This window comes from Ursus americanus, chromosome X, assembly GCF_024610735.1.
Source record: "Ursus americanus isolate L20-20 chromosome X, mUrsAme1.1.p, whole genome shotgun sequence".
Taxonomy (NCBI): Eukaryota; Metazoa; Chordata; class Mammalia; order Carnivora; family Ursidae; genus Ursus; species Ursus americanus.
In genome coordinates, this window is record NC_142164.1 from 71080185 (window position 1) to 71107961 (window position 27777).

Below are 27777 nucleotides of genomic sequence, written 5' to 3' on the forward strand. Positions count from 1 at the left end.
GGGGGATGCTTCATGTTGGATCTGCCTGGAGAAAGAAAAGCTTAGAAAGATGGCTTAGAAAATAGCCCTGGCTCAGGGCCTAAATCTGTACTGCATTCCCATTTTCCTCCCTTTCCTGCTCGTCTGTTTCTTGCTTTTTGGTAATTGCAGGAACAAGACCCTGCAGATGGAGAAGATCAAGGCACGTTTGAAGGCTGAGTTTGAGGCCCTTGAATCAGAGGAGAGGCACCTGAAAGAATACAAGCAGGAGATGGACCTGCTGCTACAGGAGAAGATGGCCCATGTGGAGGAACTCCGACTGATCCATGCTGATATCAATGTGGTATGTGGCTGGGCCCTTTGAGGAATAGACAGTAGTGAGTACTGCGGTCTCTCCTTGAGATGTGGCTGTGACCAATTTGGGGAAGTAAGCATCAGGCTGTGGTGGAATGGAAGAATCCAGGAGTTCTGAGATCTAGCTCTAGGTCTGTCACTGATTGACTGTATATCACTCGACAAGTTCCTTTTTTTCCTGGGCCTCATTTTCTCTCTCTTTACTATGACAGGGTTTCATTCACCTCTAAGGTCTCTTTTAGCACTAATGTGCTCTCATCCTGGGAGTTTGGGATTTGAGAGCTAGCCTTGGGGTAAAGCAGAGCAGCCAGCTGCCTCTGGGGTCTAGCTCAAAGGGCTCCAAAGCTTCCAGGTATGCTAAACAATCTCTGCCAGCCTACTAAAGTGTAGCTTCCTCATTAGAGTCTCTCTTTTGGAGATACTTGGAACATGGGGAATGAACTGCCTGCTAAGGTGATAAGTTCCCCAATTTTTGGAGTTATTCAAGTAGAGTGAATGATCACCTGTCTGGGCTGCAGTGCTGATGCACCAGGAGGAAAGTTGAAGGTGCTGTCTTATAAGGTCCTTTCCAATCCTTACAGCCTAGGACAATGAGAAACATTTTTAAAAACTACATTTGAAGGAGTTGTTTCTATTCTTGGGAAACTCATTTCTATGGCGATGCTTATTTCCTGGTATTGGCAAGCCTAGGATCTTAAAGGAAATATTAATGTGATTTGGACAGTAGGTACTTGGTATTTTCTGTGTCACAAGATCACAGGATTCCAGGGTTTCATGAGCTGCTGCCCGCTAACAAAGGATATAAAGCCAATACAAATAACAAAACATTAGCCACAGAGGGGCTGAAAATCTAAGCCAATGGATGTCAAACTTAAACATGAATCAAAGTCATCTGAAGAGGTTCTTAAAACATAGATTATTGGACTCCACCCCAGAATTTCTGCTTTTTATATGTCTGAAGCCATGCCTGAGAAATTGCATTCCTAATGAGTTTCCAGGTGATGCTAATGCTGCTGATTTGGTGACTACATTTTGAAAACCACTGATCTAAGAGAAAAACCACCAGCCTTGGAAGCTTAAGCCCCAAGGCTTTGTCTATGCTTTGCCCCTAAGAAGTATTTCTGTGGGAAATTTTCTTAAGTTTTTTCTTTCTGAGTCTCAATTCTCTGATCTGTAAAATGGTGGGGGGGGGCAGACTAAATAAGCTGTAAGGGCCATTCTAGCTTTAAGGTGCTATATTTGAATAATACCTACCATTTATTGAACCTTTATTCTGTGGTAGCCCCTGTACTGAGAGCTTTATATGAATTCAATATCTGAGTCTTCGTAAGACTATATGAAGTAGGAACTATTATTATCACCATTACAAAGATGAAAAAAACTGAGGCTTGACAAGAGTCACATAGAATACATGGTGAATGAAGGACTTGACCATATAGATTGGTCTGGATCTGGAGCCTGGGCTATTTTATCCACTTAGCTATAGAGCCTTGTAGAGAATGATGGTGTCTTTTCTCTGTACCTACCTCACTCTGTGTTCCAGATGGAAAACACCATCAAACAGTCTGAGAATGACCTAAATAAGTTGCTAGAGTCTACCCGGCGGCTACATGATGAGTATAAGCCACTGAAGGAACATGTGGATGCCCTACGCATGACTCTAGGCCTGCAGAGGCTCCCTGACCTATGTGAAGAGGAGGAGAAGCTCTCCTTGGAGTAAGCTGCCTATTTCCTGTCCCTGCACCATACACACAACAAACACACATACACACACACACACAACACACACACACACATATACGCACACATACAGAGGCACATATACACACATAAAGCCTGGTTTAAAAGTGGTACCCATGGTATCCAGTCCTAGCTTCAGCCCTGTCAGTGACTGACTCATTGTAGGACCTTGGGCAAGTCTCCATGTATCAAAATAAGGATGGTTAGACTAGTATTACCAGGTAGTTTTTTTTTTAATTCTTTGTGCAATTTTGGTAACACAAGACTGTGTCTATGACTCTGTGTGTGTGTGGGGGGGGGTGTGAGTAACTCTTAAGAGGTCACTTCCAAAGTCAAGGTCTAGCAGGGGTGTCTAGAAACCTTTGAAAACATAGAAGGCTGGGCTTTCATGGTCTCCAGGGGCTAGCCTGGAACTTCATCTTAAGACCCAGAATTAAGAACTACACTCACCTTACAGAGAGAGTTCAGTTCAGTAGAAGGAAGCACACTTCCTTAAAGTACAGCAGGCTGCCTGTGGAAGTGGTGAGCTTCATATTCCTAGAAGTGTGTCAACAGAGGCCTGAGGACTCTTAATGCGAATATTGCAAGGGTACATGGGATGAACAGTAGGCAAGTGCCCTTTAAGGACTTTGCTAGCCCTGCGAGTCTTGATTTTCTGGATCTGTCAGAGCCAAGGAGGAGGAGGATTACCCTTCCCAGCAGACAATGGCCCAGGTACCCAGGGAGAAGAACCTTGTGCTGGGGAGGGTGCAGGAACTTTCTATAGTGAGCCACAGCCCAACCCCTTTGGTTCTGTGGCATGGAGTCTTTAAGAGCGGCAAGGTTCTCCTTGCTTTCAGAATGATCCAGCTAATGTCTTTCATCTCCAAAGTTACTTTGAGAAGCAGAAAGCGGAGTGGCAGACAGAGCCTCAGGAGCCCCCGATCCCTGAGTCTCTGGCCGCTGCAGCTGCTGCTGCCCAGCAACTCCAAGTGGCTAGAAAGCAGGACACTCGGCAGACAGCCACCTTCAGGCAGCAGCCCCCACCTATGAAGGTAAGTGAGCTGGGTAGGGGTTGTGGAGGAAGCAAGGTATCTTCAAGCAGCCCCATGGAAGACTAGGATTGGGGCTTTGTAGTTACCTATTTGGTGACTTTCTAAAACAGCCTTTGCTTGGGACAGAGGAAGGGTTGGTGTATATGTGCTATAGCAGACCAGCTGTTTTTATTGCTTCATATTCCCCAAAGGGCTACAATGCAGTAAGGTTGGCAGGCTCTGCTAAAGCATAATTTTAAAAAAGTTAGAAACAAGATTTGTGCAAATATGTAGTGAGCATGTGTTGTTAATGAGGGAGTCAGCAGGATTACAAATTGGTTCCAAAAGCATTTGAGAAACAGATAACTATATAGTAAGAAAAGGAAAGGAATGCTGAAATAAGTTTGCAAAATTAAATACAGAACTGGTTGATGTCCTACAGGGCAATAAACTGTAATCTTTGTGATTATCTTTTCTTTGGAACAGAAATTATCTACATCTCTACTGGGCAAAAACCATTTGTAGCTTATTAGCATAAATCATGGTTTGGGAAAATATTGGGAAATCACAATTGCTTTCTGGACCCTTAGGTATCAGAAGGTTGAACCATAGGCTAGAAGAATCTGATCACTAACTTTCTTTGTCCTGTGTCCTCCCACCAGGCCTGCTTGTCATGTCATCAGCAAATTCACCGGAATGCACCTATATGTCCTCTGTGCAAAGCCAAGAGTCGGTCCCGGAACCCCAAAAAGCCAAAACGGAAACAGGATGAATGAAGAGATGGAGAACACATAGAGCTCTACTACACATAACCCCTCCCCTTGGCCAAAGTGATTAATATCCTGATTTGAAACCACCCTACCCCGCCTCTACAGAGTTTCCTTTTTAATGTGATGGAAGCACAACCCCTCTCACTTTGCTCTTATTCTTTCTTCTCTTGGGGTTTCTGACTTAAGAAGAGATATGGTTCAGATGCTAATGACAGTGTATCTGATGATCCCTTCTCTCCCACCCACATTTTAACCCCTGCCCTTGTTTGAAGCTGAGGGAAGGGCAGAACGCCCAGATGTGATTCTCTGCCTTTTGTGTCTGATGCCTGGGGCCTAAGGGCTGAGGGCTGGAGGAAGCTCTTGTGTCAGGTTAAGGCTCCAGTGTGCCCCCTCCCTGTACTTTTGCTTTAGGCTCTGAAGGGACAACAGTCTTCTTGCTGGACTTCCCAGTAGACTTGGTGTATATATCTTTCCCACACGCCCCCTCATTTCATCTCATCTAAGCAAGGCCCAGAGGTAAGTTGGACAAGCCCTCCTTTTCATATGAATTTAGGAGGCCTGGCTGTTATTATGAAGTTCACTTTCATGCCAGTCTCCCAGATATGCTAAAGTTCTCAGGTACAGGTTTTATGTCTAGAGATCCTGAGACTGCAGGCCTTTCCCATAACCCTTATTTTTCAAATCGGTGGCAAAAGTTCCCGACGGTAAAATCAGAGAGCTACACCCACTCCACAAGTCCTAAATAACTTGCTGCCTAAATCAATGGGCTCTACTGCAGGGGCTACCTTAGGATAAGAGGGGCCCCAGGCTGATACCTGTGTTGCCAAATGCTCAAAAACATTTTGTTCAAAACCATTCTGGCACTTTTTCAATGATATATCTTAGGGGTTAGAGGCATGAGTTGAGAATCAAGTGAGTGCCAATCATTTTATATATGTAAGAGGGTGGGACTTCCGCTCCATTCATCTCTCCCTCTCTTGGGTCTGCCCTCTTCTGTAAGGCATTCTCAGCTCAGGTCAGCTGCTGGCCACCCCCTTTCCTATAGATTCTCTTGGTGGCCTTCCCTTACAAAAGAAAAGGCACTGGACTCCCCAGGCCCTACAGTTCTCCTCTCTACCAAAATCAGATCTCTAGTCATGTCACTCTCAGACTTAAAGGACAGAGATATGGGTTGACTTTAGATCCAAGTCTCAGTCCTTGGCTGGGGAAAGAGGATATTTTCCCTTCCTTTCTTAACTGTAGTTTTAAGTTGCCACAGTGTTTGTTTATTCATAATATAAAAAGTTCCTCTGCTCCTTGAAAGTGAGTGTTATGTCTGTACAAATTCTTTTAAATAAACATTTGTTCATCGGAGTAAATGCTGATGAGTGCCTATAATTACCGAGTAATAGAAAAGATATAGTGACTTTTCCCCTTCTGGGTAGCTCTTCACTTTTATTCACTCAACCCTACAAATGAGGAAACCAAACATACCAGTGCACAATAATTTACCCTATTAGTATTAGTATTAGTATTTCCATTTATTCAGTATTTACTCTGTGTCAATCTCTGCAAGATGCTTTATGTGCATGATTGTATTCGATTTTTTTTATTATGTTCAGTTAGCCACTATATAGTACAATATTAGTTTTTGATGTAGTGTTCAGTGATTCATTAATCAAAACAATCTTTCAAACTAAGTGTTTTTATTACCATTTTCCAAAAAGGTAAACCAAAGCTCAGAAAAATTAAATAACTTGCCCATAGTTAAATAACTGGTAAAAGAAATTTCAAGATTTGAATCCAGAATTGGTTCTGGAGCCCATTTTTTTTCTACTTTTCTCTATGATCTTTTTTTTTTCTTTAAGCCTTTCTCCCTTTTGGGATGGTTTGATAATAGGAGTAGTTGAAATAACTCTAAATTAGAAATTAGGGACTAGGAATCCAGTGACTGATGTGGGAATACAAAGGCCTCGCTCCTTACAGAGATACAATAGGGAACAACAGTGAAAAACCATCCTAGTTTCAGAGCTCTCCATAGGGTGGACTGAGGTTTCCATTAAAACTGCATTGCAGTTCATCAGTACCTTCTGCTCAACCCTGCCTCCTCTAATGCTTTTCCACTACAGGTGTTAATCCGAAGGCTTCCCTAATTAACATCCTCCTATACATTAAATAGTCCCAGTGCTTCCCGGTAACCCAATAGCTGACAAAATGCCTTTGTGCCTCAGTGTCCTTATCTGGAAAATGGGAAGAATAATAATATCCATTTCTGGGGCTATTGTAAGCAATGCTAAGTACATAGTGAGCACTCAAGTGTTAACCTTCAGGTAGATTGAATGACTGGTCAAAGAAATACTATTTATCTTACCTGATATTACTTCATCACCCCAGATTTTGTTCATCTACAAGCCTGCTTTTGAGGTGGCCCAGGCTCACTGTGGGCAAACAGAGGACACTCAGCTGTGTGATTTGGGGTATATCTTAACCTGTATAGGCCTCAGTAGGTCCCTATAAGTATATGAGGGGTGGTTATTGCTCTGCATCCTTGCACACTGGAGGTCAGATTTGTCTATTCTAAAAGTCAGTTGTAGCACCACTAACTAGATCAGCCATTTCCCAGAGACACTTCTGAATGAGAAGGAACAAGCATGTGTTGAGCACCTACACCTGATAGCCACTGGGTGGGATGCTACTACCTCATTTAGTTTCTTTGGTTCTTTTATCTATTGTTGTGAACAAACCACCCCAAAATTTAGTAGCTTAAAACAAAAATGGAACTTTACATAAAAAACTAGGGATGTACTGTATGGTGACTAACATAATATAATAAAAAAATATTATTAAAAAATGTATTTGCTCACGATCTGCAATTTGTACAAGACTTGCTGGGAACATCTTATTTATATCCCTTGTGGTGTTGCCTCAGACAGCTTGGCTAGATCTGGAGGATCCATGATGTCTGCACCTTCATATCTGGCAACTCAGCTGGGGTGGCTGGAAGAGCTGAGGGCTTCCTTTGCTCCCCACCTCCTTTGTTAGTATTTTATTCTCTACAGCCTCTCCTTCTCCATTTGGCCTCTCTTATAAGTAGAGTAGTCAGATATTTTTTATATGGTGGAAGGCTTCCAAAGGGTAAAAAACAAAGCCTTTGTGGCATAAGACCAGAAGTGATATAGCAACATTGCTGCTGTGTTCTATTGGTCTAAACAAGTCACACAGCTAGCCCAAATTTAAGAAGTGGGGAATATCCTAACAGGAAGGGCTACATACTTGTCAGAGATGGGAGGGATTGTTGGCCATATTTACAGACAATCTACCACATTTTCCAACAACCTTGCAAGGAAGGTGTTATTTGTGCCCATTTTATAAATAATAAAACTGTTGCTCAAAGAGGCAATGTAATTGCCCAACAACTAAGAAAATGCACAGCTAGGAGTCAGACCCAGGTCCCTCTTACTCTAAGGCTGTGTTCCTTCTGCCTAACTACACTGCTGACAGGAAGTCTGAGACCTGCTTAAGGGAGAATGAAGAAAGAAAGAGAAGGAATAAAAATAGAGTGAAATAAGAAGACAATGGGGATGGACAAGAGAGAAAAGTTTGGGGGCACCTGAGTGGCTCAGTCAGTTAAGGATCTGCCTTTGGCTCAGGTCATGATCCCAGAGTTCTGGGATCAAGTCCCACATCAGGCTTCCTGCTCCCTCTACCCTTCCCCCCTGCTCATGATCTCTCTCTCTCTCTCTCTCTCTCTCTCTCTCTCTTTCTCACTCTCAGATAAACAAAATCTTTTAAAAAGGGGGAAAAAAAGAAAAGGTTGAGGAGGAGGAGAGTAAAGGAAATTAATTGCATTGGTAAAATCATTTACACTTAAAGCACCTTTTCAACATTCTCATTTGATGCTTATGTTAATACCCTGTACTTTTAGTACTGCATGTATTATTACCATCCACAATTTACAGATGAGACCCAGAGAGGGGAAGTGACTTGACCAAGGTCACAAAGCAAGTTAAGAGCAACTAGAGCCACAACTAGAATTCAGGTCTTCCAATCCTGGAATAACCCAGTCTGGGGACCTCTTTACATTTTTGACACAGTGGGGATGATTATTTTAATTTGAAGTTTTATGTTTTTCTTCCATGTTTCATTTATTTTTTAATTTCAAGATTTGACTTAAATTCACATTAATTAACATATAGTGTAGTATTAGTTTCAGGAGTAAAATTTAGTGATTTATCACTTGCATATAACAGCCAACGCTCATTACAAGCACCCTCCTTAAGACCTATCACCCATTTACCGCATCTCCCCACCCACGACCCCTCCAGGAATCATGACTTTCTTCCTTATACTTAAGAGTCTCTTATGACTTGCCTCCCTCTCTAATTTTATCTTATTTTTCCTTCCTTTCCCCTATTTTGATCTGTTTTGTTTCTTAAATTCCACATGAGTGAAATCATACAGTATTTGTCTTTCACTGACTTATTTTGATTAGCATAATATACTCTAGTTCCATTTGTGTCATTGCAAATGGTAAGATTTCCTTCTTTTTTATGACTAATATTCCATTATATATATACCACATCTTTTTTATCCATTTAACCGTTGGTGGATATTTGTGCTGTTTCCATATTTTGGCTACTGTGGATAGTGTTGCTATAAACATTGTGGTGCATATGTCTCTTTGAATCACTTTTTTTTTTGGTATCCTTTGGATAAATACCAGGTAGTGCAACTTGTGGGTCATACAGTAGTTCCAATTTACTTTTTTGAGGAACCTCCATACTGTTTTCCAGAGTGGCTGCACCAGTTTGCATTCCCCACAACAGTGTAAGAGGGTTCTCCATTCTCCACATCCTTGCCAACATCTGTTGTTTCCTCAGTTGTTAATTTTAGCTATCCTTTTTTTAAAAATATAAATTCTTTATTTAAATTCAATTTATTTAACATATACTCTATTCTTGGTTTCAGGGGTAGATTTTAGTGATTCATCAGATGCATATAATGAACCCAGGGTTCATTACATCAATGCTCTCCTTAATGCTCATCACCAATTACCCCTTCCCCCTCACCAACCTCCCCTCCAGTAACCCTCAGTCTGTTTCCTAGAGTCCAGCATCTCTTACAGTTTGCCTTCCTCTCTATTTTCATTTTATTTTATTTTCCTTCCCTTTCCCTGTGTTGATCTGTTTTGTTTCTGAAATTTCACACATGAGTGAAATCATGTGGTATTTGTCTTTCTCTGACTGACTTATTTTGCTTAGCATAATATCCTCTACTTCCACTGATGTCCATGCAAATGGCAAGATTTCATTTTTTCAATGGCTGAGTAACATTCATATATATATGTGTGTGTGTGTGTGTGTGTGTGTGTGTGTGTGTGTATACACACACACACACAACTGGGCTATTTCCATATTTGGGCTATTGTGGACATTGCTGCTATAAACATTGGGATGCAGGTGCCCCTTTGAATCACAATGATTCTATTCTTGGATAAATACCTAGTACTGCAGTTGGCTGGGTCAATGGTGTAGCTCTATTTTTAATGTTTTGAGGAACCTCCATACTATTTTACAGAGTGGCTGTACCAGTTTGCATTCCCACCAAAACTGCAAGATTCCCCTTTTTCCCCATCCTCACCAACACCTGTTGTTTCCTGAGTTCTTAATTTTATCCATTCTGATTGGTGTGAGGTGGTATCTCATTGTGGGTTAATTTTTTAATTTTTTATTATGTTATGTTAGTCACCATCCTTAGTTTTGATTTGGATTCCCATGATGCCAAATGATGTTGACCATTTTTTCATTTGTCTGTTGGCCATTTGTATGTCTTCTTTGGAAAAATGTCTGTTCATGTCTTCTGCCCATTTTTTTTGACCGGACTATTTGTTTTTTGGATGTTGAGTTTCATAAGTGCTTTACAGTTCTTTGATACTAGCCCTTTATCTGATATATCATTTGTAAATACCTTCTCCTATTTCATAGGTTGTCTTTTAGTTTGGTTGATTATTTCTTTGCTATGCAAAAGCTTCTTATTTAGATGAGGTCCCAATAGTTCATTTTGCCTTTTGTCTCTCTTGAATTTTGAGATGTGTTTAGCAAGAAATTGCTCCAGTCGAAGTCAAAGAGGTTGCTGCCCGTGTTCTCCTCCAGGATTTTGATGGATTACTGTCTCACATTTAGGTCTTTAATCCATTTTGAGTTTCTTTGGTGTATAGTGTACAGTGGTCTAGTTTCATTCTTCTGCATGTGGCTGTCCAATTTTCACAGCACCATTTGTTGAAGAGACAGTCTTTTATTCATTGGATACTCTTTCCTGTTTTGTCGAAGATTAGTTCACAAGAGAGCTGAGGATCCATTTCTGGGTTCTCAATTATATTCCATTGATCTATGGGTCTGTCTTTGTACCAGTACCATACACTCTTTATGATTATAGCCTTGAAATACAGCTTGAAGTGGGGAATTCTGATGTCTCCAGCTTTGGTTTTCCTTTTCACATTACTTTTCTTATTCAGAGTCTTTTCTGTTTCCATACAAATTATAGGATTGTTTATTCCAGCTCTGTGAAAAATGATAATGGTATTTTGATAGAGTTTTTTAATTTAAATTCAATTAGCCAACATATATTACATCATTGGTTTTGATATAATGTTCAATGATTCACCAGTTGCACAAAACACCCAGTGCTCATCACCTCGCATGCCCTCTTAATGCCCATTACCCAGTTACCCCATTCTGCCACCCACTTCCATTTCCACAACCCTGTTTGTTTCCCAGAGTCAAGAGTCTGCCATTGTTTTTTTCCCCCTCTCATTATTCCCATTCGGTTTTCCCTCCCTTCCCCTATTTTTCTCTGCACTATTCCTTATATTCAACGTATGAGTGAAACCATATGACAATTGTCTTTCTCTGACTGACTTATTTCACTTAGAATAATCCCCTCCAGTTCCATCCATGTTGATGCAAATGGTAGGTATTCATCCTTTCTGATGACTGAGTAATATTCCATTGTATGTATGAACCACGTCTTCTTTATCAATTCATCTCTTGGCTCCTTCCACAGTTTGGCTATTGTGAACATTGCTGCTGTGAACATTGGGGTGCATGTTCCCCCTCTTTTCATTACATCTGTATCTTTGTGGTAAATACCCAGGAGTGCAATTGCTGGGTCATAGGGTACCTCTATTTTTAACTTCTTGAGGAACCTTCATACTATTTTCAAGAGTGGCTGTACCAGCTTATATTCCCGCCACAGTGTAAGAGGTTCCCCTTTCTCCACATCCTCAGCAACATTTGTTGTACCATGTCTTGTTAATTTTTTTGAAAGACTTTATTCATTTATTTGAGAGAGAAAGAGGCAGTGAGAGAGGGAACACAAGCAGGGGGAGTGGGAGAGGGAAAAGCAGGCTTCCCGCTGAGCAGGGAGCCCGATGCAGGGCTTGATCCCAGAACACTGGGATCATGACTTGAGCCGAAGGCAGACGCTTAATGACTGAGCCACCCAGGAGCCCCCCGTCTTGTTAATTTTAACCACTCTAACTGGTGTAAGGTGGTATCTCGTTGTGGTTTTTATTTGTATTTTCCTGATGGCAAGTGATGTGGAGCATTTTTTTCATGTGTCTGTTGGACATTTATATGCCCTCTTTGGAGAAGAGTCACTTCACATTCTGCCCATTTCATTATTGGATTATTCATTTTTGAGTGTTGAGTTTGAGAAGTTCTTTATAGATCTTGAATACTAGCCCTTTACCTGTTATGTCATTTGCAAATATCTTCTCCCATTTCATAAGTTACCTTTTACTTTTGCTGATTGTTTCCTTTGTTGTGCAGAAGCTTTTTATCTTGATGAAGTCCCAATAGTTCATTTTTGCTTTTATGTTCCTTGCCTTTAGATACGTGTCTTGAAAGAAGTTGCTGTGGCCAATGTTAAAGAGGTGATGGCCTATGTTCTTCTCTAGGATTTTGATGGATTCCTGTCCCACGTTTAGATCTTTCATCCATTTTGAATTTATCTTTGTGTATGGTGTAAGAGAATGGTCCAGTTTTATTTTTCTGCATGTGGCTGTCCAGTGTTCCCAGCATCATTTATTGATGAGACCGTCTTTTTTCCATTGCATATTCTTTCCTGCTTTGTCAAAGATTAGTTGAGCATAGAGTTGAGAGTCCATTTCTGGGCTCTCTATTCTGTTCCACTGATCTATGTGTCTGTTTTTGTGCCAATACCATGCTGTCTTGATCATCATAGCTTTGTAATATAGCTTGAAGTCAGGCATCATGATGCCTCCAGCATTGGCTTTCTTTTTCAACATTCCTTTGGCTATTCTGGTCTTTTCTGGTTCCGTACAAATTTTAGGATTATTTGTTCCAGCTCTGTGAAAAATGTCGGTGTTCTTTTGATAGGGATTGCATTGAATGTATAGATTTCTCTGGGTAGCATAGACATTTTAACAATATATTTCTTCCAATCCCTTAATATGTAATGTTTTTACATTTCTTTGTTTCCTCCTGAATTACTTTCATAAGTGTTCTGTAGTTTTTGGTATACAGATCCTTTACCTCCTGGGTTAGGTTTATTCCTAGGTATCTTATGTTTTTTGGTTCAATTGTAAATGGGATCGATTCCTTAATTTATCTTTCTTCTGTTTCATTATAGCATATAGAAATACAACTGATTTCTGTGCGTTGATTTTATATCCTTTCACTTTGCTGGATTTTTATTAGAGTTCTAGCAATTTTATGGTGGAGTCTTTTGGGTTTTCCACAGAAAATATCATGTCATCTTTGAACAGAGAGAGTTTGACTTCTTTGCTAATTTGAATACCTTTCCATTCTTTTGGTTGTATGATTGCTGAGGCTAGGAATTCTAGTACTAAGTTGAATAATAGTGGTGAGAGTGGGCGACCCTGGTGTGTTCCTGACTTTAATGGAAAAGCTCTCAGTTTTTCCCCATTGTGAATGATATTCACTGTGGGCTTTTCATAGATGGCTTTCATGATATTGACGTATGTTCCCTCTATCCCTACACTGTGGAGAGTTTTAATCAAGAAAGGATGCTGTATTTTGTCAAATGCTTTTTCTGGATCAGTTGAGAGATTCATATCCTTCTTGTTCTTCCTTTTATTAATGTGATGCATCAGACTGATTGATTTGCAATTGTTGCATCCCAGGAATACATCCAATTTGGTCATGGTGAATAATCCTTTTAATGTACTGTTGGATCCTATCAGCTATTAACTTGGTGAGAATTTTGGCTTCCATGTTCATCATGGACATTGGTCTGTAATTCCTTTTGATGGAGTCTTGGTCTGGTTTTGGTATTAAGGTAATGCTGGCCTCATAGACAAGTTTGGAAGTTTTCCATCCATTTTTATTTTTGGAAACAGTGTCAGTAAAATAGGTATGATTTCTTCCTTAAATGTTTGGTAGAATTCCCCGTGAAGCCATTTGGCCCTGGACTCCTGTATTTTGGAACATTTTTTTTTATTACTGCTTCAATTTCATTTCTGGTTATGGTCTATTCAGATTGTTCTGGAAACTCTTAATCTGTCCTTCTATTCTGAATGACAGCCTTGCTGGATAAAGTCTTCTTAGCTGCATATGTTTCCCATTTAGTATGTTGAATATATCATGCCCGTCCTTTCTGGCTTGACATGTCTCTGTGGACAGCTCTGATGCCAGTGCTATGTTGCTACCCTTGTAGGTTTAGGACGTCTTGCCCCAAGCTGCTTTTAAGATTTTCACTTTATCTTTGAAATCTGTTTCACTACTATATGTTGAGATATTGATTTATTACTATTCGTTTTGAAGGAGGTTTTCTGTGCCTGCTGGACTTGAATGCCTGTTTCCTTCCCCAGATTAGGAAACTTGTCACCTATAGGTTGTTCAAATAAACCTTCTGTCCCTCTCTCTCACTCTTCATCTTCTGGGACACCTATTGTTTTGCTTTAAGGAATTGCTGAGTTCTTGAAGTATCCCTTTGTGATCCATTAGTTGTCTTTCTCTGTTCCTTACAGCTTCTGTATTTTTCCATCATATTATCTTCTATATCAATGACTCTCTCTTTTGCCTTTCTTCTCCTCACCATTAGAGACTTCATTTGTGATTGCATTTCAGTAATAGCAATTTTAATTTTGGCCTGATTAGATTTTAGTTATTTTCTTTCTATAGTAAGGGGTTCTCCAGTGTCTTCTATGCTCTTTCAAGCCCAGCTAGTATCTTTATAATTTTTTTTAATTCTAATTCAGACATCTTCCGTCCATGTTGATTAAATCCCTGGCAGTGAGTATTGCCTCCTGTTCTTTCTTTTTTGTTAAGTTTTTCCATCTCATCTTTATGTCCATAAATGAATAGATGAAGAGAGAGAAAAGACAAAATAGTAACAACAGAAAATTAAAAACAAAACAAAACTTTTAAAAGTCAAACGAGAAGTAAAATAGGACAAAACAACAAACTACATCCTGAGTGTATTTTGGTATGTTTGTTAAAAGAAACTAGATTCCAAAATAGGAACGAAACTGTATATATATATATATGTATATATATATATATATATGTATATATATATATATATGTATATATATATATATATATATACATATATATATATATGAAACAATACATTAAAAGACAATGAATGGAAACCAAAATTTAAAATATATGTATATATATATAAAACACATATATAAAGATAAAATTTAAAAAAAAGAATTAAGAAAAGAATTGATAAACAGCTGAAAAAAATAAAACTGAAAGACCACTGCAGTAACATCATCTTCATCAAATAATAATAATAATAATTAATAATAATAATAATAAACAACCTCAAATGTTATATACCTTTTCTCCAAATGCTGAAGTTCTGCAGTTCTTATATCAGTAAACTTGATGCTAGGTAATTGTCCCTGCTGGTCTTCTGGTGGAGGGACCTGTTGCACTGAATCTCAGGTTTCTTTGCCAGGGTAGAATTGTCCTCCTTTGCCAGGAGGCCGGACTCATTTTAAGTGTCTCCGGACTGCACTCTGTTTCTGTTTTGCTCTCTGAAGTCTTTCAGCACCATTGGGAGGTGCGGTGAAAATGGTGGCATCTCAATCTCTAACCCAGGAACTGAAAGTTCACTCCCCCCACTCTTTAGTGAGCCCTCACACAAAAGCAATCACTCTTGTCTCCTGGGTTTCTGTCCTAACTCTATTTTCACACAGACTGTGACTGAGCATTTTTATCTCAGGCATGCAAACCAGTTTCCAGTCTCCAAACTTTTTGGACTCCTGTGGCCTGGACCCATTTCCTTCTTCCCTGGGGATGGAGGGGGTTCTCACCACACTTATGTCTTTGGCTGGGCCCCTGCTGGGAGAGTGGCTGTGTGACTGTGCAGCAGTTTGAGGTTTATGGCAATATGGAACAGAAAGCCTGCACCCTGACTGGCTTTTTTAAACTGACTTCCCCAATCTGATGACTGGGAACTCTGCTGAACTCATGCTTCTCCATTCTTTTTGTGACCCCAGGGATCTTGAGGCCATGTTGTCCCACCTGGGATTCTGACCCACTTTGCCACCTGAGCACCTTTATCCAGGGACATCCCCAACTGTAGCAGACTTCTGAAAGTTCTGATTTTGCACTCCACTGCTTATAATACTTTCTGGTAGCCTCTTTAAGCAAGCTCCCTTCCCTCCGTGGTCTATCTTCTGAATATCACCCCAGATTCACATCTCTGCACTTCCTACCTTGCAAAAAGTGGTCACTTTCCTATTTGTAGAATTGTAACAATTCTTTTCTCAGATTTCCAATTGATTTTGTGGGTGTTCAGAATGATTTGATAAATATCTAGCTTAATTCCAGGGACCAGACAAAATTAGGGTCACCTACACTCTGTCATCTTAACTCCCCAAAAGTTATATTCTTAAGATGAATTGAAATCTTTTCCTGGTAGATTTTTCTAAGTGTTTTTTGAGTCCTTCTTGTTCTTTCCTCTGTATCTATATAGAATCCATCACCAACCTCTTCTATGTAGCAGCCTTTCTTACCTGAAAACAGCTTCTGCTGCTCCTGGCTATCACTTACATCACCCATTTGTACCAAAGAAAAGTTAATATTTATCTTTTATTTTGCCAAATGGCAACAAAGTACAGGCTGAATTCCCTGTGGAAACATAATTGCATACTTACCCAACAATAATTTCATCTGAAAATTTTGCTTACAGATACACCACACACACTGCACACATAACTCATGGTTATCATACACTGGTGAGTGGATTTGGTAAAAGGGAGAGAGATTGGGTTGTATTTTCAATGGAAAATTACAATTCTGTGGGCCCTGCTTGAATAAGCCTCCTGTATGTAGAGATACTGTGTGGAGGTCTGATCCCTTCTTTGGTGCAGTTTGGTGCATGTCTGATCTTGATGGAATATCCCAGATAGCTCACCATATTTGAGAAAGTGGATAAGTCAATTATGACCTTGGTGTTCCCATAATCTTTAGTGATGTTCTGCCAACCGTTCTGTGGATTAATTTTTTTATGATTTTATTTATTTATTTTTTAGAGAGAAAGAGAGAGCATGTGTGGGGTGGAGGGGCAGAGGGAGAAGCAGACTCCCCATCGAGCAGGGAGCCCAACATGGACTCAATCCCAGGACCCTGGGATAATGATCTGAGCTGAAGGCAGATGCTAAACCCATTAAGCCACCCAGGGACCCAGGATTGAAGTTCTTTAAGAAACAAGTCTTTTGAGGGGTGCCTGGATGGCTCAATTGGTTAAGCATCCAACTCGATTTCAGCTCAGGTCTTGATCTCAGTGTCATGAGTTTGAGCCCTGGGTTGGGCTCCATGCTGGGTGTGGAGCCTACTTTTTTTAAAAAAGAAAAAAAAGAAGAAGAAAAGAAAAGAACAAGTCTTTTGAAATCCTTATTTGATCAGGCTATCCCCTTTCCAGGGCACACAGTCAGTCATGTTCTCCGTGGTAGCCTAGAAAACTAGCAGCATTGCAAACATGGTAGCTATAAAAGCAAGCAGTTTAGTAGAGTGAGTTTGGAATTCCTCAAAAAGGCCCATCCTCAGAAAGTTGTCATTTTACATGTCAGGAATTTCCCTAGAAAATCACCATTCGTAAGGTTTGTCATTATTTGACCTGACTCGGAACCTCTGCTCAGTAGGCAAAGTTCTATCCCCCAAGGCATTTGTTAAAATAAAACACTGGCACTTGTTTAATATTGCAGATGCCTGAGGCAGTGATACTAGTTGGGTCAAATAAAAGGTTGGCCGAAATAAGAAAATTTGTGTAATGAGATGCTTACAGTGGGCTTTGAAAAACTCCAATATATTCCTAGGCAATTAGAAGGACAGGTACACGTGCAGTCCTATATGTGTGTCCAGGAAAGAAGAGACCATAAACTGTTACCCTTGGCTGTCCTTGAGGCTCTGCACAAGCAGGAAGTGAAGGCTAAGACTGAGTTGTCATCTGCTTGCCAGAACATTGAAGGTGTGCCCCAAGGCACACACAGAAGCCCACAGTAAAGGCTTACTGGTTCAGAGAATTCATGAAATTTAAGGAAATCTCTGTTCAATCATTAGCTGACCACTAAGCTAACTGAGCAGAGACTACAGTGCCTTCATATGACAGTGAATGCAGACTGTACAGAATTAGTCAAGGAAACTCAATAAACAAAGAAAAATTTTAACATCAATAATAATGACAACAAAACAGCAACAGCAACAAATCCTGAGGGGTGAAAGGATTCTGATATCTAGAGTTGCCATATTATATCATGAAAAATGTCCATTTTTCAACAACAACAAAAAAAGTAATAAAGGCAAGAACAAGAAAAGTATAGCCCATTCATAAGGGAAGAAAAAGTTAATAGAAATTGTCCCTGAGGACAATTCTTTGATATTGGATGTAATAGACAAAGACTTTAAATAAGCTATATGTTTAAAAAGCTACAGGAAATAAAGAAAATTATGTGAACAATGTTTCACCAAATAGAGAATATAAATAAAGAGACTGAAAAATTTTAAGGTGCAAAATATATTTTCTGGAATTGAAAAGTACAATAACCAAAATGAAAAATTCAATAAAGGTGCTCAATAACAGACTTGAGCTGGCAGTGAAAAGTCAGTGAACTTGAAGATAGGTGTGTGTTGTTACTAATGGTTCCCAAAGATGTGTCCATGTTCCAATCCCTGGAACTTGTAACTGTTATATTATTTGGAAAATGAGTCCTTGCAGATGTGATTAAGTTTAGGATCTTGAGATAGGAATATCTTATTGGGCTCTAAATGCCATTACAATGTCTTAAGAGAGATTTTAGAGGGAGATCACACGCACACACAGAAGGTGTGAAGATGGAAGCAGAGATTGCACTGCTACAGTCTGAAGCCAAGGAATGCTGGCAGCCACCAGAAGCTCGAAGGGACAAGAAATGGGTGTTCCCTTAGTACTTCTAGAGGAAGCATGGCACTGATGACACCCTTATTTCAGCTTTTGGCCAAAACTGTTAAACAGTAAATCTTTCTAATTAGGTCACAAAATTTGTAGTAAGTTGTTACAACAGTCATAGGAAACCAATATATATGTCAATTGAAATTACTCAGCTTGAGAAACAAAAAGAAAAAAGACTGAAGAAAAATGAATAGAACTTCATAGACCTTCAGGACATCATCAAACATACAAATATGCTTATAAGGGGAAGACTTACAAGGAAAGAATAGGACAGAAAAAATATTTGATTAAAAATGACCAAAGACTTCCCAAATTTGATGAAAAACAATCTATAAAACTAAGAAAGACAACAAACTCCAAGTGGAATAAACTCCAAAGGATCCAGAGTGAGGCAAATCATATTAAAACTCTCAAAAGATAAAGACAAAGAGAGCGTCTTGAAACTAGCAAGGAAAAAAAAAAGTTGTGATATACAAGGGATCCCTATAAAATTAGCAGCTGACTCTCATGAGAAACCATTGAAACCAAAGGGCAGTGGGATTACATATTCCAAGTGCTAAAAGAAAATCTATGTCAACCAAGAATTCTATGTCCAGATAAAATATCCTTCAAAACAAAGAAGAAATTAAGACTTTCCAGATGAAAAAAAAATTAAGATTTGTCTTTATCAGATTTCCCTACGAAAATACTAAAGGAAATTCTATAGGTTGAGATAAGCAGACACAGAAAGTAATACAAATACACATGAAAAAATAAAGAACACTAATAAAGGTAACTTTACACATAGGTATATATAAAGGACAGTAAAATGTATTTTTATTTGTAACTTTTTCCTTCTCCAAATGATGTAAAAGACAACTACATAAAGCAATAGTTATAAAACTGTGTTCATGGCAGATATTTTTTCAAGTTTTTATTTAAATTCAAGCTATTTAACATACAGTTCAACACCAGTATCGCGTGTAAAATTTAGTGATTTATCACCCACATACAATACTTGGTGATGGAAGATGATTTTTAAATATGTAGTCTATATGACAGTAACAGCACAAAGGAGAAGGGAAGAAATGGAGTATTTTTTTGGAGAAAAATATTCTATTGAAATGAAGTGCGTATTAATCCATTCTAGATTATTTAAAATTAAGATGTTAAATGTAATCCTCACAGAAGCAATAAGAAAATGACTTAAAATAGTGTAAGAAAACAGGGAGTTAAGATGGCAGAGGAGTAGGGGTCCCCTTTTTCAGCTGGTCCCCTGAGTCGAGCTGGATAGTTACCAGACCACCCTGAATATCCACGGAATCAGCCTGAGATGCAGGAAGATACATCTGGATCTCTACAAATGAACATCTCCAGCACTGAGTATTGAGGTATGAAGCGGGGAGCCATGAGGCCACGCACAGGTATCGGAAGATAAACAGAAGGGGGAGGGAGCCGCTGCATTCAGGCGCCAGGAAGCGGTAGCCACCTGCACTAGGGAGTGGGTGGAACCAGGACCGGCACCCACAAGACAGCAGATTGAGACCCTGAGCTGTGGAACACGCGTAACCAGTCTGAAAACCAGAGCTCCGGAATGTGCACAATGCACTGAAACGGAGCTCCAGAGCACGTGGGGGTGGCTGGCAGCTGGCAGCTGATGGCTGGTTGTGTTAGAAACACAAAGGAAAGAGACACGCCGGCCCTGGAAGTGAGGGCTGGGACGCAGGCTGTGGGGCACACATCCAAGACACTGCAGGGTTTAGCAGCACCAACAGAAACAGAGTTAAAGTGGCCAGAACAACAATGGAGAACCATATGCGATCCCTGTTCTGAGACAGAGGCTGAGATTCAGCTACGGCTGCTCTGAATCTCAGAAGAGTCACAGCAAACCTCCAGGGAAAGCCCCCAGAGAACGAAAGCTTGGAAATACCAGTTCACATTGTGCCCATCCCCATCCCCGCTCGCAGGGGACAGGGAGATTCTACCCAAACAGGGTTGCCTGAGTATCAGCGTGGCAGGCCCCTCCCCCAGAAGGCAGGTGGAAAAATCAAGAAGCCCACATCCCTAAGGTCCCTATAAAACAACTGCACACTGCCTGGGTCCTGGTGAATAATTTGGGCTCTGGACAACCCTTCAACCTCTCCTCATCAGAATGACGAGAAGGAGAAATCCCCCCCAGCAAAGATAATGAGTCTGTGGCCTCTGCCACAGATTAGTGGAAATGAATACAGCCAAATTATCAAAAATGGAGTTCAGAGAAACAATGGTCAAGATGATGTGTAGACTTGAAAAAAATATTGAAAAAATATTAACGAGAATATAGAATCTCTAAGGGCGGAAATGAGAGCAAATCTGGCAGAAATTAAAAATTCTATGAACCAAATGCAGTCAAAAGTAGAGGCTCTGATGGCCAGGGTGAATGAGACAGAAGAACGTATCAGCGAATTGGAGGATAGGTGAGTAGAAGAGAAAGCTAAAATAGAAACTTGGCTCAAAAAAATCCAATCTCAAGAATGTAGGTTACGGGAAATGACTGACTCAATGAAACGTTCCAATGTCAGAATCATAGGCATCCCTGAGGGGGTGGAGAAAAACAGAGGTCTAGAAGAGATATTTGAACAAATTGTAGCTGAAAACTTCCCTAATCTAGCAAAGGAAACAAGCATTCGTGTCGAAGAGGCAGAGAGGACCCCGCCCAAGCTCAACCACGACAAACCTACACCATGTCACGTCATAGTGCAGTTTGCAAATATTAGATCTAAAGATACAGTATTGAAAGCGGCCAGGGCAAAGAAATTTTTCACGTACCAAGAGAAAGGTATCAGAATCACGTCAGACATGTCTACACAGACCTGGAATGAGAGAAAGGGTTGGGGGGGCATTTTTAAAGCTCTTTCAGAGAAAAATAAGCAGCCAAGGATCCTTTATCCAGCAAGGCTGTCATTCAGAATTGATGGAGAAATAAAGACATTTCAGAATCTCCAGTCATTGACCAATTTCGTAACCACGAAACCAGCCTACAGGAAATATCAAGGGGTGTTCTATAAAAGTCAAAAGGCCCCAAGAGTGATACAGAACAGAAAGTCACAACCTATAGAAACAAAGACTTTACTGGCAACATGGCATCATTAGAATCATATCTCTCAATAATCAGTCTCAGTGTATATGGCCTAAATGCCCCCATAAAATGTCACAGGGTTGCAGATTGGATAAAAAGACATGACCCATCCATTTGATGTCTACACGAGACTCATTTTGAACCTAACGATACATCCAGACTGAAAGTAAAGGGATGGAATACCATCTTTCATGTCAATGGACCTCAAAAGAAAGCTGGGGTAGCAATTCTTAGATCAGACAGATTGGATTGTAAACTAAAGACTGTAGTTACATATAGAAGGACACTGTATTATTCTTAAAGGATGTATCCAACAAGTGGATATGACAATTATAAATATATATGCCCCCAACAGGGGAGCAGCAAGATACAAAAGCCAACTCTTAACCAGAATAAAGAGACATATAGATAAAAGTACAAAGCATGAGAGACTATGGACTATGAGAAACAAACTGAGGGCTTCAGAGGGGAGGAGGGTGGGGGAATGGGGTAGACTGGTGATGGGTAGTAAGGAGGGCACGTATTGCATGGTGCACTGGTTGTTATACGCAACTAATGAATCATCAAACTTTACATCAGAAGCCAGTGATGTACTGTATGGTGACTAACATAATATAATTAAAAAAAAACATTAAAAAAATACGTTAATAATAGGGGACCTCAATACTCCACTATCAGCAATAGGTGGATCACCTAAGCAGATATTCAACAAAGAAACAAGAGCTTTGAATGCCACACTAGATGAGTTGGACCTCGTAGATATATATATATAGAACACTACACCCCAAAACCAAAGAATACTCATTCCTTTCTAATGCCCATGGAACATTCTCAAGAATACACCATGTTCTGAGTCACAAAACAGGTCTCAACCAATACCAAAAGACTGAAATGATCCCCTGCATATTCTCAGAATACAATGCTTTGAAATTGGAACTCAACCACAAGGAAAAATTTGGAAGAAACACACACTTGGAGACTAAAAACCATCCTGCTCAAGAATGATTCAAGAAAACCAGGAAATCAAAAATCAATTTAAACAATTTATGGAGACCAACAAGAATGAAAACACAATGGTCCAAAACCTATGGAACACTGCAAAGGCAGTCCTCGGGGAAAATACATAGCCATCCGAGCCTCAGTCAAAAGAATAGAAAAATCTAAAATGCATTTTTTATATTCTCACCTCAAGAGGCTGGAACAGCAACAGAGGAACAGGCCTAATCCATGCACGAGAAAGCAGTGACCAAGATTAGAGCAGAGATCAATGAATTAGAAACCAGGAACACAGTAGAGCAGATCAACAGAACTAGAAGCTGGTTCTTTGAAAGAGTAAATAAAATTGACAAAGCACTGGCAAGACTTCTCCAAAAGAATAGAGAAAGGACCCAAATTAATAAAATTATGAATGCCCAGGACCTGTTGGTTTTCCCAGGGAATCCTACCAAACATTCAAAGAAGAAATAATACCTATTCTCCTAAAGCTATTTCAAAAAATAGAAACAGAAGGAGAGCTACCAAACTCATTCAATGAGGCCAATATTACCTTGATCCCCAAACCAGGCAAAGACCCCATCAAAAAGGAGAACTACAGACATATTTCCCTAATGAATATGGACGCCAAAATTCTCAACAAGATCCTGGATAGTAGAATTCAACAGTACATTAGAAGGATTATCCATCATGACCAAGTGGGATTCATCCCTGGGATGCATGGGTGGTTCAACATTCACAAACCTATCAGTGTCATAGATTTTATCAACAACAAAAAAGCCAAAAATCATATGATCCTCTCAATAGATGCAGAAAAGGCATTTGACAAAATACAGCATCCAGAGTGTAGGGATAGAGGGTACATTCCTGAATCTCATAAAAACCATCTATGAAAAGCCTACAGCAAATATCAGTTTAAATGGGAAAAAGCTGGAAGCCTTCCCCTTAACATCAGCAACACACCAAGGATGCCCACTCTCACCAATATTATTCAACATAGTACTAGAAGTCCTTGCAACAGCAATCAGATATCAAAAAGGGATAAAAAGTATCCAAATCAGCAAAGATGAAGTCAATCTGTCTCTCTTCACAGATGACACGATACTCTATATGGAAAACTCAAAAAAAAAACACTCCCAAACTACTAGATTTTATAGAGCAATTCAGTAATGTGGCAGAATACAAAATCAATGCTCAGAAAGCAGTTGCATTTCTATACATGAAAAATGAGACTGAAGAAAGAGAAATTAGGGAATCCATCCCATTTACAATAGCACCAAAAATCATATGTTACCCTAGAATTAACTTAACCAGAGATGTAAAGGGTCAGTATTCCAGAAACTACAAATTACTCTTGAAAGACATTGAAGAAGACACAAAAAATGGAAAAATATTCCATGCTCATGGATCGGAAAATTAACATAGTTGAAATGTCCATGCTACCCAGAGCAATCTACACTTTTGATGCTATCCTGATCAAAATACCAATGACATTTTTCAAAAAACTGGAACAAACAGCCCTTAAATTTGTGTCAACCAGAAAAGGCCCCAGCTCGCCAAGGAACTGTTGAAAAGGAAAAACAAAGCTGGGGGCATCACAATGCCGAATTTCAAGCTGTACTACAAAGCTGTGATCACAAAGACAGCATGGTACTGGCACAAAAACAGACACATAGACCAATGGAACAGAATAGAGAACCCAGAAATGGACCCTCAGCTCTTTGGGCAACTAATCTTTGACAAAGCAGGAAAAAACATCCAGTGGAAAAAAGACAGTCTCTTCAATCAATGGTGCTGGGAAAATTGGACAGCTACATGCAAAGGAAAGAAACTAGACCACTCTCTCACACCATACACAAAGATATATTCTAAATGGATGAAAGACCTCTATGTGAGACCAGAATTCATCAACATTCTAGAGGAGAGCATAGGCAGCAACCTCTAAGACATCGGCCACAGCAACTTTTTCATGACACATCTCCAAAGGCAAGAGAAACAAAAGAAAAAATGAACTTCTGGGACTTCATCAAGATCAAAAGCTTCTGCACAGCCAAGGAAATAGTCAAATAAACTAAGAGGCAGCCCATGGAATGGGAGAATATATTTGCAAATGATACTACAGATAAAAGACTGGTATCCAAGATCTACAAAGAACTTCTCAAACTTAATACACGAGAAACAAATAAATAAATCATAAAATGGGCAGAAGGTATGAACAGACACTTTTCCAATGAAGACATACAAATGGCTAACAGACACATGAAAAAATGTTCAAAATCATTAGCCATCAGGGAAATTCAAACCAAAACCACACTAAGATACCACCTTACACCAGATAGTATGGCAAAAATTGACAAGGCAAGAAACAACAATTGCTGGAGAGGATGTGGAGAAAAGGGATCCCTCCTACATTTTTGGTGGGAATGCAAGTTGGTACAACCACTCTGAAAAACAGTGTGGAGGTCCCTTAGAAAGTTAAAAATTGAGCTACCCTATGATCCAGCCATTGCACTACTGGGTGTTTACCCCAAAGATACAGACTTAGTGATGAGAAGTGCCATATGCACCCCAATGTTCATAGCAGCTTTGTCCACAATAGCTAATTCGTGGAAGGAGCCGAGATGCCCTTCAACAGATGACTGGGTTAAGAAGTTGTGGTGCATTTATACAATGGAATATTACTCAGCTATCAAAAAGAATGATTTCTCAACATTTGCTACAACATGGACGGCACTGGAGGAGATAATGCTAAGTGAAATAAGTCAAGCAGAGAAAGACAATTATCATATGATTTCTCTCAGCTATGGAACATAAGAACTGGGAAGATCGGTAGGAGAAGAAAAGGATAAAGAAAGCTTTGGTAATCAGAAGAGGGAATGAAGCATGAGAGACTATGGACTATGAGAAACAAACTGAGGGCTTCAGAGGGGATGGGGGTGGGGAAATGGGATAGGCTGGTGATGGGTAGTGGGGAGGGCATGTATTGCATGGTGCACTGGGTGGTATACACAACTAACGGATCATCGAACTTTACATCAGAAACCAGGGATGTACTGTATGGTGACTAACATAATATAATATAAAAACATTAAAAAAATAAGAGACTGACACCAAAAAAAAAGACAAGAATTGTAAACATATATGCACCTCAGAACAGTCTCAAAATACATGAAACAAAAACAGAATTGAAAGGAGAAATAGACCATCCAACAATAATAGATGGAGACTTCAATACCTCATTTTCACTAATTTATATAGCAACTAGGCTGAAGATTAACAAGTAAATAGAAAACTTGAACAACACTATCAATCAACTAGCCCTACAGAATTCTATAGGATCCTTTACCCAATAATGCAGAAAAGACATTCTTCTCACGTGCCCATGAGACATTCATCATAATAGACCATATATTAGACCATAAAAAGACTCCATAATGTCAAAGAATTGTAATACTGTATATGTTTTATGGCCACAATGGATTTTAATTAGAAATAACTTCACACCACTGAAAAACCAAAGGATCAAATAAGAAATTACAAGAAAAATTAGAAAAATACTTTAATATCAATGTAAATGAAAACACAACACCTAAAACATATGGAATACAGTAAAGCAGTGGTTAGAAGGATAGTCATAGTTGTAAATACCTACATTAATAGATAAAGGCCTGAGATCAACAATCTAGCTTTTCACCTTAATAAAATAGAAAAAGAAAAGCACACTAATCCTAAAACAAGAGAAAGAAGGAAATAAAAGACTAGAGTAGAAATAAATGAAATAGAGAACAGAAAACTTATGGAGAAAATCAATTAACCCAAATATTGATTCTCTGAAGAGATCAGCAAAATTAACACAACTTGAGTGAGCAAGAAAAAAGAAAAGATTCTAATCACTAATATCAGGAATAAAAGAACAGGCATTATTACTGACCTTACAGAAATATAAAGAATTATAAGGGAATACTATGAACAACACCTGCATGCCAACAAATTAGATAGCCCAGATGAAATGGAAAAATTCCTAAAAAGACAAAATTCATTGCAGATAGGAATAAAAAATGGTACACCCACTTTGGAAAGCAGTCTGGCTGTTTCTCAAAATGTTAAACATAAAGTTACCATGTGATCTAGCATTTCACTCTTAAGTATATACTCAATAGAAATGTAAATGTATCCTCACAAAAATAATTCATAATAGTTGAAAAGTTTAAACAACCCAAATATGTATCAACTGATAAATGCATAAATCAAATGCAGCATGACCATATAATGGAATATTTTTGGCAGTAAAAAGGATGAAGTTATGTATGCTGTAATATGGATGAACTTTGTAAATATTATGCTAAGTAAAAAAAAGAGTCAAAAGGCCATACATAGTATGATTCCACTCATATGAAATATGCAGAACAGGCAAATACATAGAGGTAGAAAGTAGGTTATTGATTGGCAGGGTTTGGAGGGAGGAAGGAATTGTGAGTGACTCCTAATATATACCAGGTTTCTTTCTGTGGTAATGAAAATTTTCTAAAATTAAAGAGAAGTAGTAGTGGTTATATAACTGCAAATATACTAAACACCACTGAATACACTGAAAAAATACTTGAAAAGAGTTAAATATATGGTAGACATATTATATTTCAATAAACTGAAAAGTATATAAATAAAGAAGAAAGAGGCAACAAATAGGTATTAGAACTGGATGCCAATGGCACATGCACAGAGGAAGGGCTAGGGCAATGAGGAAAACAAGGTCAGGAGAAAACACCCACCTCAGCCCTTCCTGAAGTTTGATCAGCAGTAGCTGAAGTTTTCCATGTAATCACTGTTGAAATCAGTCAGGAAAAAACAGATGAGCTCCAACTCACCTCAATGGACTTTGGGAAGTCTGACTGTGAGCTCAAAGGAAAACAGGAGAGGTTGAGAAGGAACAGATTAAAGTGCGGCTCCTCCTAGTTATTCCCATTGGGTCTTACTGCTGTATCCCAAATGGGAGCGTGCAGGGTAGTAAAGGTTGGGGTAGGTGGGAAATAGGGATTTAATGAAGGAAAGGATGATCTTGGAGACAGGTGCCCTAAACTGCATTCTTGGAGCCTCTGGAAACATTTCTAAGACTATGGTAAGGTTGTGGGATGGTTAGGGAAGAGGTTTCAGACAGATTATTCTTTGCCATACAGATCCTGGGGTGCATGACTAACCCCAAATACCTCCTAGATCACACTTTTTTTCTCACAAGCATATTTTGCTTAGATTGGAAGCAACTTCTACTTACCAGTGCCCATCCTGCCCTGCAGAAGACACTGCCAACTGTCAATAACGTTTGACTTCTCAGAGTGAAGACTTTGACTTTCTACTTACAAAAAAATATTGAACTCCAGGAGAGAAGTTAAGATAGTGGAGTCGGAGGACCCTAAGCTTTTCT

The 27777-nt window shown here is 39.4% G+C and overlaps 1 protein-coding gene across 8 annotated transcripts in view; it reads left to right on the forward strand.

The window, feature by feature from the left end:
• ZC4H2 (zinc finger C4H2-type containing) overlaps positions 1 to 6670 on the forward strand; it is a 54271-nt gene extending 47601 nt beyond the window's left edge. For 7 of the 8 annotated variants that reach the window (XM_087860367.1, XM_087860369.1, XM_087860368.1 and 4 more), the window contains 4 exons: positions 151 to 322; positions 1877 to 2049; positions 2945 to 3107; positions 3749 to 6669. In XM_087860367.1, coding sequence (XP_087716493.1) covers positions 151 to 322; positions 1877 to 2049; positions 2945 to 3107; positions 3749 to 3862 — 622 coding nt within the window. In that variant the 3' untranslated portion in view covers positions 3863 to 6669. Of the gene's footprint in view, positions 1 to 150; positions 323 to 1876; positions 2050 to 2944; positions 3108 to 3748 lie in introns of all 8 variants that reach the window. The other variant, XM_045790869.2, reaches the window with a different exon arrangement.
• The last annotated feature ends 21107 nt before the right edge of the window (positions 6671 to 27777 follow it).